The sequence below is a fragment of the Bufo bufo genome, chromosome 1 (assembly GCF_905171765.1).
Source record: "Bufo bufo chromosome 1, aBufBuf1.1, whole genome shotgun sequence".
In the NCBI taxonomy this organism is placed as follows: Eukaryota; Metazoa; Chordata; class Amphibia; order Anura; family Bufonidae; genus Bufo; species Bufo bufo.
In genome coordinates this window covers 51,455,688-51,472,196 of record NC_053389.1, presented here as the reverse complement: position 1 = coordinate 51,472,196, position 16,509 = coordinate 51,455,688, and the positions used below count along the sequence as shown (strand labels likewise).

At 49.9% G+C, this 16,509-nt stretch overlaps 1 protein-coding gene across 3 annotated transcripts in view; it reads right to left on the bottom strand.

The window, feature by feature from the left end:
• The window catches only part of LOC120994803 (RAP1 GTPase activating protein), a 71,258-nt gene that overhangs the window by 26,612 nt on the left and 28,137 nt on the right, over positions 1-16,509 (bottom strand). For all 3 annotated transcript variants that reach the window (XM_040423643.1, XM_040423629.1, XM_040423637.1), the window contains exon 3: positions 11,314-11,404. In XM_040423643.1, the coding sequence (XP_040279577.1) occupies positions 11,314-11,404 (91 nt within the window). The remainder of the gene's footprint in view (positions 1-11,313; positions 11,405-16,509) is intronic.

Below are 16,509 nucleotides of genomic sequence, written 5' to 3'. Positions count from 1 at the left end.
GACACTTTGGCTGCCACGCTTGTGGGGGCATTGTGGCTATCACAGTTATGGGAGCACTGTGGCTGTCACAGTTATGGGGGCACTGTGAGTACCATAGGGGCACTTAGGTTAGCATCGTTACGGGGCACGGTGCTGTCTTTGTTATGGGGGCACTGTGGCTGGTCTTGTTGCTAGTGCGCTGCAGCTGGTTTTGTTATGGGGCACAGTGGCTGCCACTATGAGGGCACAGTGCTGGTTTTGTTATGGGGCACAGTGGCTGCCACTATGAGGGCACAGTGCTGGTTTTGTTATGGGGCACAGTGGCTGCCACTATGAGGGCACAGTGCTGGTTTTGTTATGAGGCACTGTGGCTGTCACTGTTAAGAGGGCACTGTGAGTGCCAACTGTTATGGTGGCACAGTGCCTGCCAATTTGTGTGTCTCGTCTCCATCTGGGGCAGATGTCAGCGGGCAGGAATGCGGTAGTGGAATGTGGTGATGGCAGCGGGCAGGTTGAACGACATTGTGATATCATAAATAATCTGCAACGTGTAATAATCTCCCAGGAACAACGCCTTAGGGGATGTGGAGATGGGGATAAGGTTAGGTTTACATGACTGGACGGATTGCATCGCCTCAATGGTAAGGGGGGGGGGGGGGGGGGGGTGGAATAGGGGCCTGATTGCTTGTATTCCGTTGTTTTTCAAGAAAAATGTTTAATAAAAATTATCCGATTTAAAAAAATAAGCAGCCTGATATCATGGGAACTGGTGCCTCCAGTTATACCAGCTGTCCTATATCGTAGCCATGGATGTTACATAAATGTTATATATACACTCCCCTAAAGAATTATTAGGAACACCATACTAATACGGTGTTGGACCCCCTTTTGCCTTCAGAACTGCCTTAATTCTACGTGGCATTGATTCCACAAGGTGCTGATAGCATTCTTTAGAAATGTTGGCCCATATTGATAGGATAGCGTCTTGCAGTTGATGGAGATTTGAGGGATGCACATCCAGGGCACGAAGCTCCCGTTCCACCACATCCCAAAGATGCTCTATTGGGTTGAGATCTGGTGACTGTGGGGGCCATTTTAGTGCAGTGAACTCATTGTCATGTTCAAGAAACCAATGTGAAATGATTGGAGCTTTGTGACATGGTGCATTATCCTGCTGGAAGTAGCCATCAGAGGATGGATACATGTTCTCATTCTGTTTACGCCAAATTCGGACTCTACCATTTGAATGTCTCAACAGAAATCGAGACTCATCAGACCAGGCAACATTTTTCCAGTCTTCAACAGTCCAATTTTGGTGAGCTCGTGCAAATTGTAGCCTCTTTTTCCTATTTGTAGTGGAGATGAGTGGTACCCGGTGGGGTCTTCTGCTGTTGTAGCCCATCCGCCTCAAGGTTGTGCGTGTTGTGGCTTCACAAATGCTTTGCTGCAGACCTCGGTTGTAACGAGTGGTTATTTCAGTCAACGTTGCTCTTCTATCAGCTTGAATCAGTCGGCCCATTCTCCTCTGACCTCTAGCATCCACAAGGCATTTTTGCCCACAGGACTGCCGCATACTGGATGTTTTTCCCTTTTCACACCATTCTTTGTAAACCCTAGAAATGGTTGTGCGTGAAAATCCCAGTAACTGAGCAGATTGTGAAATACTCCGACCGGCCCGTCTGGCACCAACAACCATGCCATGCTCAAAATTGCTTAAATCACCTTTCTTTCCCATTGTGACATTCAGTTTGGAGTTCAGGAGATTGTCTTGACCAGGAGCACCCCCCTAAATGCATTGAAGCAACTGCCATGTGATTGGTTGACTAGATAATTGCATTAATGAGAAATAGAACAGGTGTTCCTAATAATTCTTTAGGTGAGTGTATATACTGCGGGTGACACCAGCAGCAGCGGGCACCAGGTCAATCCCATAATATGACAGCTGTGCGGGCACTGCCAGCCCACCCTGCACATTATATATACGCTATATGGGATACTTCCACATGCCACCCACAGGGGCTTCTATGCCCTCCCATTCTAATTCCATAGGCTTTGCTCCTCTGGGAAAGCTTTGTACATGATTTTGGAAATTTTTGCCCGTTCACCCAGAAGAACATTGGCGAGGTTAGGCACTGACGTTGGACAAGAGGGTCTAAAGGGTCACACTCTCTGTTCTACGTCAGCCTAAAGGTGTTGGATAGGATTGAGGTCCGGGCGCTGTGTGGACCAGTCAAATTCTCTGAACCAAGCCTTTATGGACCTTGCTTTGTGCACTGGGGCACAGTCATGCTGGAACAGAAAAGGGTCTTCCCCAAACAGTTCCCACAAAGCTGGAAGCATACAATTGTCCAAAATTTATTGGTCTGCTGACGCATTAAAAGAGGTTTTCCGAGACTTTAAAGGGATATTCCGGTAGGTAAAAGATATCACCTATTCTACCATTGGGATCCCCACTGATCACAAGAATGGGGGCCACGTACCTCCTGCCCCATAGAAGTGAATGGGTCTGAGAGCGATACCAAGCACGGCCACTATACAATGTACGGCGCTGTGCTTAGTGAGTGCGGAGAAGGCCGCGGCGCTCACAGGAGCACCACTGCCTTCTTAAACAGCTGATCAGCGGGGGTCCTAGGTGTCGGACCCCCAAGATCAGATAATGATGATCTATACCAGGGATGCTCAACCTGGTCGGCCTCTGACCCTTAGTTCCAGTGAAGGTATATTTTAAAAGGGTTTTCTTTTCCAAGAGTTATATACTGATGACCAATGGATAGTATAGGGCAGGGATGCTCAACCTGCGGCCCTCCAGATGTTGAAAAACTACAACTCCCACCATGCCCTGCTGTAGGCTGATAGCTGTAGGCTGTCCAAGCATGCTGGGAGTTGTAGATTTGCAACAGCTGGAGGGCTACAGGTTGAGCATCCCTGCCCTATACTATCCATGGGTCCTCAGTATATTACTCTTGGAAAACCCTTTTAAGATATCCCTTCACTAGAACTAAGGGTCCGAGGCCGACCCCTGAAGACACCCCATAGCATTATCCCTCCTCCACCAGACTTTACAGTTGGCACAATGCAGTCAGGCAGGTAATGTTCTCCTGGCATTCACCAGACTTGTCCATCAGACATTAGATAGAGAAGTTTGATCCATCAATCCACAGAAGATATTTCCACCACTCCAGGGGCGACGTGCTTTACACCACTCCATTCCACACTTGGCATTGTGCTTGGTGATGTGACGCTTGCATGCTGCTCCTTGGGCATGGAAGCCCATGCCATGAAGCTCCTGGAGCACAGATTTTGTGCTGATGTTAATGGCAGAGGAGGTCTGGACGCTGCAGTTATGGAGTCAGCAGAGCGTTGGTGACTTAGGCACTATGCTCCTCAGCATGCGGCAACTCCGCTCTGTAACTTTACGTGGTCTCCACTTTGTGACCGGGTTGTTGTGGTTTCTAAACACTTCGACATTACAATAATGCCGCTCACAGGTGATGGCGAAATATCAAGGAGGGAAGAAATTTCAGGAAGAGAGTTGTGGCAGTGGTGACATCCTATTACAAGACAACGCTGGAATTCAGTGAGATCTTTACAATGAGCCTTTCCGTCACACATGTCTGTAATGGCAGACTGCATGCCTGGGGGCTGGATGTTATACACCTGTGGTAATGGCAGACTGCATGCCTGGGGGCTGGATGTTATACACCTGTAGTAATGGCAGACTGCATGGGTGGGGGCTGGATGTTATACACCTGTGGTAATGGCAGACTGCATGGGTGGGGGCTGGATGTTATACACCTGTGGTAATGGCAGACTGCATGGGTGGGGGCTGGATGTTATACACCTGTGGTAATGGCAGACTGCATGGGTGGGGGCTGGATGTTATACACCTGTGGTAATGGCAGACTGCATGGGTGGGGGCTGGATGTTATACACCTGTGGTAATGGCAGACTGCATGGGTGGGGGCTGGATGTTATACACCTGTGGTAATGGCAGACTGCATGGGTGGGGGCTGGATGTTATACACCTGTGGTAATGGCAGACTGCATGGGTGGGGGCTGGATGTTATACACCTGTGGTAATGGCAGACTGCATGGGTGGGGGCTGGATGTTATACACCTGTGGTAATGGCAGACTGCATGGGTGGGGGCTGGATGTTATACACCTGTGGTAATGGCAGACTGCATGGGTGGGGGCTGGATGTTATACACCTGTGGTAATGGCAGACTGCATGCCTGGGGGCTGGATGTTATACAGCTGTGGTAATGGCAGACTGCATGTCTGGGGGCTGGATGTTATACACCTGTGGTAATGGCAGACTGCATGGCCGGGGGCTGCATGTTATACACCTGTAGTAATGGCAGACTGCATGCCTGGGGGCTGGTTGTTATACACCTGTGGTAATGGCAGACTGCATGGTCGGGGGCTGGATGTTATACACCTGTGGTAATGGCAGACTGCATGGGTGGGAGCTGGATGTTAGACACCTGTGGTAATGGCAGACTGCACGGTCAGGAGCTGGATGTTATACACCTGTGGTAATGGCAGACTGCATGGGTGGGAGCTGGATGTTAGACACCTGTGGTAATGGCAGACAACATAGCTCAGGGATGTATGTTGTACAGACTGCATTGCTAGGGGCTGGATTTTATACACCTGTTTTACTGGCAGACTGCATCGCTAAGGGCTGGATTTTATACACCTGTGGTAATGGCAGCTGCATGGCTATGGGCTGGATGTTATACATCTGTGGCAATGGGACTGTAAGAAACGGCTGAATTCAATGGTAAAGAGCTGTGTCCCAATACTTTTCTCCATATGGTACCCAATGACCCATTCAGGTATGGACTTCAAGGTGTCTGGTAATATCTGGCACCAAGATGATAGCAGCAGATCCTCTAAGTCCTGTAAATTGCGACATGCGGCCTCCATGGATCGGACTTGCTTTCTTGAGAGTTTGGAGACAAGTCATCACTTTGCTCTCTTTATAATGTCCCTTATTCCTGGACAGTTTTTGCAGTTTGGCCAGGATATTATCCTGCGGAAAGACGGCCACTACCAACAGGGGGCACCGTTGGAGGTACTTGTTTGTACAGTGTTTAGGTATATGGTACGTGTCACATCCACATGTTGTCCGGACCCAAGGTTTCCAGCAGAACATTGCCTACAGCATCACACCGCCTCCACCGGCTTGTCTTCTTCTTATAGTGCATTCTGGTGCCATCTCTTCTCCAGGTAAGTGACGGACACGGACCTGGCCATCCACATGATGTAACCTGATTCATCAGACCAGGCCACCATCTTCCATTGCTCCAGTTCTGATGCTCATGTTTCCATTCTAGGCACTTTGGACTGTTGTCAGCATAGACGTTCTGAAGAGTCTGCAGCTAACCGATGCCCTGTGTGTCCTGACACCTTTCCATCATGGCCAGCAATAACATTTTCAGAAGTAGATCTTCCATGGGATTGGACCAAATGGGCTAGACACCCCCCTTCCCCCCATGCATCATAAATGAGTCTGGAGAGGACACTTTACCGGTTGTCCTTCCATAGACCACGTTTGGAAGGTACTAATCACTGCGTACCAGGTACACCCCACAAGACCTGCCATTTTGGAGATGCTCTGACCCAGTCATCTAGACATCAAAACTTAACCCTTCATGAAAGCTGCTCAGATCCTTACATTTGCCAATTTTTCTTGCTTCCAACATATTAAAGCCACGAACGGACTCCTCACTTGCTGCCTAATATATCCCACGAAGAAAAATAAACACAATGCAACATCGCTCTGCAAACCTAATAAAGTACAATAATGCCATAGTTATAGAAAATATTCTGGTGCTGATGCTACGCTTACTTTGTAAATTAGAGATTCTTGGCAAATACATTTTGTACAAAATTATTTGCGCCATTTTTGGTGCCATAATGGCCTCCATTAAATCCAGGGAATGCAGGTACCAACATGCATGCTTAGCGCACTCTATACCTTTCCTGGTGCCAGACGGCTTCCAATGAATGCAATGAGAGCATTTTCTGTGTGTTTCTAGCCATGGCGGCGTGCACCTGCGCATTGGGATGTGCTGACTGACCCCCATTTTTTGCACTAATATATCCCATCCCCGACAGGCGCAACTGAGGGAAGCAGGAAGTCTTACCAATAAATAATAGAGCAACAGGACTAGAGTAATGAAAGGACTGCGTACATAACAGGAGTGCGTACATAATAGGACTGCTTATATACTAGAGTAATAGAAGCACTGCGTATATAATAGAGCGAGGGCTCATGCACACTGCCGTTGCCCGACTGTGGCCACATTGCGTCCCGCATACAGCGGGTTCACAATACAAGGGCACCGGCAGTGTGCACCCCGCATCGCGGATGCGGACCCGTTCACTTGAATGGGTCCGCAATCCGGGAAATGCAGTGCGGAACAGAGGCACGGATCAGAAGCCCACGGAAGCACTACGGAATGCTTCCATGGGTTTTCTGTCTGTGCCTCTGCACAGGTACTAGAAGGACTGTGTATATAATAGTAATAGAAGGACTGCATATATAATAGAGTACTAGAAGTACTGCGTATATAATAGAGTACTAAAAGGACTATGAATATAAGAGTAATAGAAGGACTGCATATATAATAGAGTAATATAAGGACTGCATATATAATAGAGTACTAGAAGTAGTGCGTATATAATAGAGTACTAAAAGGACTATGAATATAAGAGTACTAAAAGGACTGCATATATAATAGAGTAATATAAGGACTGTGTATATAATGGAGTAATAGGAGGACTGTGTATATAATAGAGTAATAGAAGGACTGTGTATATAATAGAGTAATAGAAGGACTGTGTATATAATAGAGTACTAGAAGGACTGTGTATATAATAGAGTACTAGAAGGACTGTGCATATAATAGAGTACTAGAAGGACTGTATATATAATAGAGTACTAGAAGGACTGCATATATAATAGAGTAATAGAAGGACTGTGTGTATATATAGAGTACTAGAAGGACTGTGTATATAATAGAGTACTAGAAGGACTGTGTATATAATAGAGTAATAGAAGGACTGTGTGTATATATAGAGTACTAGAAGGACTGTGTATATAATAGAGTACTAGAAGGACTGTGTATATAATAGAGTACTAGAAGGACTGTATATATAATAGAGTACTAGAAGGACTGCATATATAATAGAGTACTAGAAGGACTGTGTATATAATAGAGTAATAGAAGGACTGCGTATATAATAGAGTAATAGAAGGACTGTGTGTATATATAGAGTACTAGAAGGACTGTGTATATATAGAGTACTAGAAGGACTGTGTGTATATATAGAGTACTAGAAGGACTGTGTGTATATATAGAGTACTAGAAGGACTGTGTATATATAGAGTACTAGAAGGACTGTGTATATATAGAGTACTAGAAGGACTGCACATATAATAGAGTACTAGAAGGACTGTGTATATATAGAGTACTAGAAGGACTGCACATATAATAGAGTACTAGAAGGACTGTGTATATATAGAGTACTAGAAGGACTGTGTATATATAGAGTACTAGAAGGACTGTGTGTATATATAGAGTACTAGAAGGACTGTGTGTATATATAGAGTACTAGAAGGACTGTGTATATATAGAGTACTAGAAGGACTGTGTATATATAGAGTACTAGAAGGACTGTGTATATATAGAGTACTAGAAGGACTGTGTATATATAGAGTACTAGAAGGACTGCACATATAATAGAGTACTAGAAGGACTGTGTATATATAGAGTACTAGAAGGACTGCACATATAATAGAGTACTAGAAGGACTGTGTATATATAGAGTACTAGAAGGACTGCACATATAATAGAGTACTAGAAGGACTGTGTATATATAGAGTACTAGAAGGACTGCACATATAATAGAGTAATAGAAGGACTGTGTATATAATAGAGTACTAGAAGGACTGCACATATAATAGAGTACTAGAAGGACTGCGTATAATAGCATCTTAGGTAAATACATAAAATCTAGATGCTCCCTGAAGAACTGAATATCTGCAATTCATAAAGTATATCCAAACTATATCTGTGTAGATGTAGCAGAGCTGAGTTTCTAATTTTACATAAATAATAGTTAAATCACTATATCATCTGTACAGTTATCACTGTGTTATCTACTGTGCTACACAGGACTGCAGGTGACATCTACTACATTATCTGTAATCAGAGAGTTCCCACTGTGTTTATCTGTGGTGTTACATAGGACTGCAGGTGACATCTACTACATTACCTGCAGTCGGATAGTTATCTCTGTGTTATTACACAGGACTGCAGGTAACATCTGGAGGGTACACGGTCTGTGCGCTGTGTCTGCCTCCTCTAGTCCCTGATAAAGCTGCAGGCTGGTGGTTACTCACACAGGACGCGTCCATGGCCAGTGAGGTGCCGTCCTCCTCCTCCTCCTCCCCCCGGCACACTCCGCCGCTGCTCCCGGCCATCCTGCAGCGCTCCCCGGATCCCGGCTGCAGTTTGTTCCGCTGCCCTCCTCCTCCTCCTCCCTCCGGATGGGCGGGGGCCGGGAGGAGGCAGGTACAGTGCGGGCACCCGGCTCACAGGGCGCCTCTCCGGGGCTGGATACCCAGCTTTCCGGGGTTCCTGGAGCTTACAGCCTAGCAGGGGATGGCCGTCGCTCACCTTGGCTTTTCTGCATCGGCTTGTGTGACTGCTGACGCCACAGAAACGATATCGGGCGATCAGATCGGACAGAATTCGCAGCAGACGGGCGATGCTGCTTTAATAGTTCGGCCTATGCAAGTCTTGGTCCCTAGTTGGGTGACATGTTGTCACTGATAACCACCCAAGGATACCCTGTGCCATGGTTGATTCTGTGCCTGGGAAAGTTGGGTGACATCAAATATGGCCGACATAGAGGTGTGCTCACACTTTCCCAGACTCCAGTATAATGTGGTCACCCAGCTTTTCTAGGAACAGGTGTGTGTGACCCTGGGACTGGTATTTCCTAGGGTCTGTGGTTTGGGGCGTAGGCGCAGAGGATCGGGTTCCCTCTCGGCTCAGGTGTCAGCGCGGCTCTTGTTCTAAGCTCCCATTGTACTTCCTGCGACAATAGAAGCGACAGATGAGCCCCCGCAGCCACTGATCACATGACAGACAGGGGGCGACAGCTGGGGGGATAGAATGGGCCAGCACCAGGGCGGGATGGTAGAGCGGGCCAGCACCAGGGCGGGATGGTAGAGCGGGCCAGCACCAGGGCGGGATGGTAGAGCAAACCAGAACCAGGGCGGGATGGTAGAGCGGACCAGAACCAGGGCGGGATGGTAGAGCGGGCCAGAACCAGGGCGGGATGGTAGAGCGGGCCAGAACCAGGGCGGGATGGTAGAGCGAACCAGAACCAGGGCGGGATGGTAGAGCGGACCAGAACCAGGGCGGGATGGTAGAGCGGGCCAGCACCAGGGCGGGATGGTAGAGCGAACCAGAACCAGGGCGGGATGGTAGAGCGGGCCAGAACCAGGGCGGGATGGTAGAGCGGGCCAGCACCAGGGCGGGATGGTAGAGCGGGCCAGAACCAGGGCGGGATGGTAGAGCGGGCCAGAACCAGGGCGGGATGGTAGAGCGGGCCAGAACCAGGGCGGGATGGTAGAGCGGGCCAGAACCAGGGCGGGATGGTAGAGCGGGCCAGAACCAGGGCGGGATGGTAGAGCGGCACAGAACCAGGGCGGGATGGTAGAGCGGCACAGAACCAGGGCGGGATGGTAGAGCGGGCCAGCACCAGGGCGGGATGGTAGAGTGGGCCAGCACCAGGGCGGGATGGTAGAGCGGGCCAGAACCAGGGCAGGATGGTAGAGAAGGCGAGAACCAGGGCGGGATGGTAGAGCGGACCAGAACCAGGGCGGGATGAAAGAGAAGGCCAGAACCAGGGCAGGATGGTAGAGAAGGCCAGAACCAGGGCAGGATGGTAGAGAAGGCCAGAACCAGGGCAGGATGGTAGAGAAGGCCAGAACCAGGGCGGGATGGTAGAGCGGACCAGAACCAGGGCGGGATGAAAGAGAAGGCCAGAACCAGGGTGGGATGGTAGAGCGGACCAGCACCAGGGCGGGATGGTAGAGTGGACCAGAACCAAGCCGGGGTGGCAATGTGTTCCAGGGCGGGATGGTAGAGCGGACCAGAAGCAGGGCGGGATGGTAGAGTGGGCCAGCACCAGGGCGGGATGGTAGAGCGGTCCAGAACCGGTCCGGGATGGAAGAGCGGGCCAGTACCAGTCTAGGATGGCAGTGTGTGCCAGGGTGGGATGGCAGAGTGGGCAGGCAAGGATAGCAGAGCCGTCGAACACTAGGGTGGGGTGGTAGAGTGGGCCAGCATCACCAGTCCAGGATGGCAGTGAGTGTGGGTCAGCACCAGTCCAGGATGAGAATTGGGTGAACCAACATGAGATGGGGGTACAGTCGGCCAGCACCAGTCTGGGATGGGGGGTTTTAGTGGACCAGCACTAGTCTTTGATGATGGGGGGGTTGGAATATAGTGGACCAGCACTGCTTGGGAATGGGGGAGGGGGGGTATAGTGGACCAGTGCTTGTCCGGGATGGGATTATAGTGGGCCAGGGATGGCGTTGACTCTTCCCCAGAGATGCCAGCGCAGGGGGAGAGGTTTCTTCCTCTTTGTGTCACTTGAGGCGATTTCTTAAAATACCGGATGGAAAAGTCACAATCACATCCATCTCGTCTGAGCAGAAATGAGGCGTGAAGGACGCAGAGCGAAGATGAGGCATCGAGGCGCAGGGTTCACAAAGGACACGATCCATGTGACCCCAGTTATACGCCAGGAGGGGAGCGTCCATTATTACAGATAGAGTCACCCAGCTTTCCCAGCCTCCTGAAGGGCACGTCTGCTCAGCATTGGGAGCCTCTGTGGGTGCTGCAGAGGTGGCCATATCGGTGGCGATAAAGAAGGGATCAGAGCTGCAGGGGCCAAATGACCATAACCGATCGCGTTGTTGCGGTGAGGACATCAAAAACGACAGGATGGGGTCCGAGCCCCACATTACAGGGCAGGCCCGAGGTTAATACCTTATGGCCTGACATCTTCCACTGGTTACCAGTCTGAAATCTTACTGGTTGCTACACAGTTCGACATTGTCTCTTTTGGGGCTTTTTTTTTACTCAGTGCAGACGTAACGATGCAGTGTTTAGTTGGCGGTTAGTGGTGAACTTTAGGCAGTTAGCGCAGTTAAGGCGACAGAACCTGATCGGCAGTAACAACACCTGTCAGCATGCAGTACTGTCTGTGCAAGCCAGGGGGCAGCATGCAGGGGTTCCTCTTACCTTAATATGAGGAGCACTTTCAAGGGGGGTGGAGTTGGCTCTGGATAGATCTAGGGTGTAAGAAATGAGCTGACTCTGCCCGTCATGACGCCTGGAAATGAAGAGGAGAGGAAAGAAGATGAGATCACAGGATGGAATGATGACATCATCAAGCCCCTCCCCCGCAGAGCGCAAAATAAAAGTCATAATACAGCAGATCAACAGAGCAGGGACTGTGCAAGGTCAGGGGGCAACGCTGCGAAGGGGACAACTCCCCAAGTGTAGGCCAGCTCCTTATCTTAACTTTGGAACAGTATGATGAGCAGTGCGGCACATGCAGGGTTAACCCCGAGCACATTCCGGGATTGGGGAACACTCCGCTGCTCCCGGATGTGGACATCCTGCTCGCTCTTGTAAAATGCGACTGGCAGGGAGTGTTGCCTGAGATTAGATAACAGGCCCCACACCTGAGCCAGCTGCAGCCAGTCCTGAACACGGCACTGAAAGTATGTGCCCCCCGAGAGGGGCGATATGGAGGACAAAGGAGGCTGGGGAGGTTCTAAACCGGGGCACTCTCTTGTGATGAAGGCTGCACGCACCCCCCACTGTCCCTTATGATGGAGGCTGCACCCCCCCCCCCACTGTCCCTTATGATGGAGGCTCCATGCACCCCCCACTGTCCCTTATGATGGAGGCTCCATGCACCCCCCACTGTCCCTTATGATGGAGGCTCCATGCACCCCCACTGTCCCTTATGATGGAGGCTGCACCCCCCCCCCCACTGTCCCCTATGATGGAGGCTGCCCCCCCCCCCACTGTCCCTTATAATGAAGGCTGGACGCACCCCCCACTGTCCCTTATGATGGAGGCTGCATGCACCCCCCCACTGTCCCCTATGATGGAGGCTGCACCCCCCCCCCCCCCCACTGTCCCTTATAATGAAGGCTGCACGCACCCCCCACTGTCCCTTATGATGGCGGCTGCATGCTCCCCCCACTGTCCCTTATGATGGAGGCTGCACCCCCCCCCCCCCACTGTCCCTTATGATGCAGGCTGCACGCACCCCCCACTGTCCTTTATGATGCAGGTTGCGTGTGCCCTGCACTCTCCTGTGAGGGAGGTTACACATGCAAGTTCTGCTCTCTCTCGCTCGTCAGGGGGGCCGTTTGCGTCCCATGCTATCTGTCTTGTGATGGTGGTTACACATGCCCCATAACCTGTGCCCCCATTTGTGATGGAGGCTGCATGCACCCCATGCTGTCTCGCTTATGATGGAGGCTGCACATGCCCTCTCTTGTGATAGAGGCTACACATGCCCCCTAGCCCTGGAGACTGTATGTGGCCTGTGCTCTCTCTTCTGTGATGGAGGCTGCATGCACCCTGTGCTCGCTCTTCTGTGATGGAGGCTGCATGCACCATGCACTCTTCTGTGATGGAGGCTGCATGCACCCTGCGCTCGCTCTTCTGTGATGGAGGCTGCATGCACCCTACGCTTGCTCTTCTGTGATGGAGGCTGCATGCACCCTGCACTCTCTTCTGTGATGGAGGCTGCATGCACCCTGTGCTCGCTCTTCTGTGATGGAGGCTGCATGCACCCTGCGCTCGCTCTTCTGTGATGGAGGCTGCATGCACCCTGCGCTCGCTCTTCTGTGATGGAGGCTGCATGCACCCTGCGCTCGCTCTTCTGTGATGGAGGCTGCATGCACCCTGCACTCTTCTGTGATTGAGGCTGCATGCACTCTGTGATGGAGGCTGCATGCACCCTGCGCTTGCTCTTCTGTGATGGAGGCTGCATGCACTCTGCACTCTCTTCTGTAATGGAGGCTGCATGCACCCTGCACTCTCTTCTGTAATGGAGGCTGCATGCACCCTGCGCTCGCTCTTCTGTGATGGAGGCTGCATGCACCCTGCGCTCGCTCTTCTGTGATGGAGGCTGCATGCACCCTGCGCTCGCTCTTCTGTGATGGAGGCTGCATGCACTCTCTTCTGTAATGGAGGCTGCATGCACCCTGCTCTTGCTCTTCTGTGATGGAGGCTGCATGCACCCTGCGCTCGCTCTTCTGTGATGAAGACTGCTTGCTCCTTCCACGATTGCTTTTGTGATGGCAGCTACACACTCGCTGCACGCTCCTCACTCTCTCTATTATGATGGAGGCTGCACGTTCCTCACTCTCTCTATTATGATGGAGGCTGCACGTTCCTCACTCTCTCGATTATGATGGAGGCTGCACGTTCCTCACTCTCTATTATGATGGAGGCTGCACGTTCCTCACTCTCTCTATTATGATGGAGGCTGCACGTTCCTCACTCTCTCTATTATGATGGAGGCTGCACGTTCCTCACTCTCTCTATTATGATGGAGGCTGCACGCTCCTCACTCTCTCTATTATGATGGAGGATGCACACTTAACACTCTCTCTATTATGATGGAGGCTTCACGTTCCTCACTCTCTCTATTATGATGGAGGCTTCACGTTCCTCACTCTCTCTATTATGATGGAGGCTGCACGTTCCTCACTCTCTATTATGATGGAGGCTGCACGCTCCTCACTCTCTCTATTATGATGGAGGCTTCACGCTCCTCACTCTCTCTATTATGATGGAGGCTTCACGTTCCTCACTCTCTCTATTATGATGGAGGCTTCACGTTCCTCACTCTCTCTATTATGATGGAGGCTTCACGTTCCTCACTCTCTCTATTATGATGGAGGCTGCACGTTCCTCACTCTCTATTATGATGGAGGCTGCACGCTCCTCACTCTCTCTATTATGATGGAGGCTTCACGCTCCTCACTCTCTCTATTATGATGGAGGCTTCACGTTCCTCACTCTCTCTATTATGATGGAGGCTTCACGTTCCTCACTCTCTATTATGATGGAGGCTGCACGCTCCTCACTCTCTCTATTATGATGGAGGCTGCACGCTCCTCACTCTCTCTATTATGATGGAGGATGCACACTTAACACTCTCTCTATTATGATGGAGGCTGCACGCTCCTCACTCTCTCTATTATGATGGAGGCTTCACGCTCCTCACTCTCTCTATTATGATGGAGGCTTCACGTTCCTCACTCTCTCTATTATGATGGAGGCTTCACGTTCCTCACTCTCTCTATTATGATGGAGGCTTCACGTTCCTCACTCTCTCTATTATGATGGAGGCTTCACGTTCCTCACTCTCTCTATTATGATGGAGGCTTCACGTTCCTCACTCTCTCTATTATGATGGAGGCTGCACGTTCCTCACTCTCTATTATGATGGAGGCTGCACGCTCCTCACTCTCTCTATTATGATGGAGGCTGCACGCTCCTCACTCTCTCTATTATGATGGAGGCTGCACGCTCCTCACTCTCTCTATTATGATGGAGGTTGCACGTTCCTCACTCTCTCTATTATGATGGAGGCTGCACGTTCCTCACTCTCTATTATGATGGAGGCTGCACGCTCCTCACTCTCTCTATTATGATGGAGGCTTCACGCTCCTCACTCTCTCTATTATGATGGAGGCTGCACGCTCCTCACTCTCTCTATTATGATGGAGGCTGCACGCTCCTCACTCTCTCTATTATGATGGAGGCTGCACGCTCCTCACTCTCTCTATTATGATGGAGGCTTCACGCTCCTCACTCTCTCTATTATGATGGAGGCTTCACGTTCCTCACTCTCTCTATTATGATGGAGGCTTCACGTTCCTCCCTCTCTCTATTATGATGGAGGCTGCACGTTCCTCACTCTCTATTATGATGGAGGCTGCACGCTCCTCACTCTCTCTATTATGATGGAGGCTGCACGCTCCTCACTCTCTCTATTATGATGGAGGCTGCACGCTCCTCACTCTCTCTATTATGATGGAGGCTGCACGCTTCTCACTCTCTCTATTATGATGGAGGCTGCACGCTCCTCACTCTCTCTATTATGATGGAGGCTGCACGCTCCTCACTCTCTCTATTATGATGGAGGTTGCACGTTCCTCACTCTCTATTATGATGGAGGCTGCACGTTCCTCACTCTCTCAATTATGATGGAGGCTGCACACTTCACGCTTTCTCTTGCGATGGAGGCTGCATGCTCCCTATGCACTTTTTCTTGTGACTGATGTTGCATGCTCTCCACGCTCTCTCTCGTCATGGAGGCTGTACCCTCCCCAATGCGTTCTTTTTTGTGATTGATGCTACATGTGCCCTGCGCTCGTGTGATGGAGGCTGCACGCTCCCCGCATTCTCTCATGATGCAGCCTCTGTGCCCACGTGTAGCTAGAGGCCTCCATATTTAGGCCACAGATTCAGCGGCTGATTTGTGTATTTGCCTTTTCCCGGATATTCCTTCCCTTTGTAAATAAACCTACATGCAAAGAGGCAGTGTGCGGAGCTGTGCACACTGAGCTCTGCTACATGCAAACTGCAGATTTCCTGCCAAGGTTCAGTACAGGAACATCTTCAATGACCAATATTGTAAGGAGGCTCGTCTGTAGCACTGGCTGTGCTGGGTGGCATCAGGAGGATACATGGGCATACAGAGTGATTAGCAGACATGTGGGGGGCACACAATGGGGAAGCCTGACCTAATGTGGGCATCAGTCACTGAACTAGAACCCACCCCAGCTCAAGTGAACCTCAGTCATCAGCTGCTCCCGCCTTACCCAATGTGGTCATAAAGGACCCACCGGGGACCAGCCCCAAATGTTGTTCTTCAATAACACCCTCCTGGGGCAAAACGTATGACGTTCAAATTGAGTGTACGGTTATTGAGCGTCTGCCCCTTGCCACCATCTTTTAAGGAATTATTACAAGAAGGTTATACAAGAATAGAAATCAAAATAGAAATTGGAATAAACTCCTCAAATAGAGCCAACTCTATACCACTGCACAATACCTACAAAAAGACACCGGAGTCTTTTACGGCTCAAATATAAAAAAAAAAATCTTTATTCAATGATTAAATATGATCTAACATGATTCTCAGAGATATAGAAACCACAAAAAAGAAAAGAGAAAAAGTGAGGGATGGTATGGCAGTATAATAGGGATATACATTAATATAATAGTAACAATAGACGTTGGTTGTCCTGTAGATCATAAGCACATACAGTTGTGTTCAAAATTATTCAACCCCCACTGAAATTGAGTGTTTTGGCCAGTTTGACATTGATTTTGATCATTTCAGTCATCTTGTTTACAATTAAATCAAAGAGGCACTTATAAGTCAGACAAATGTAA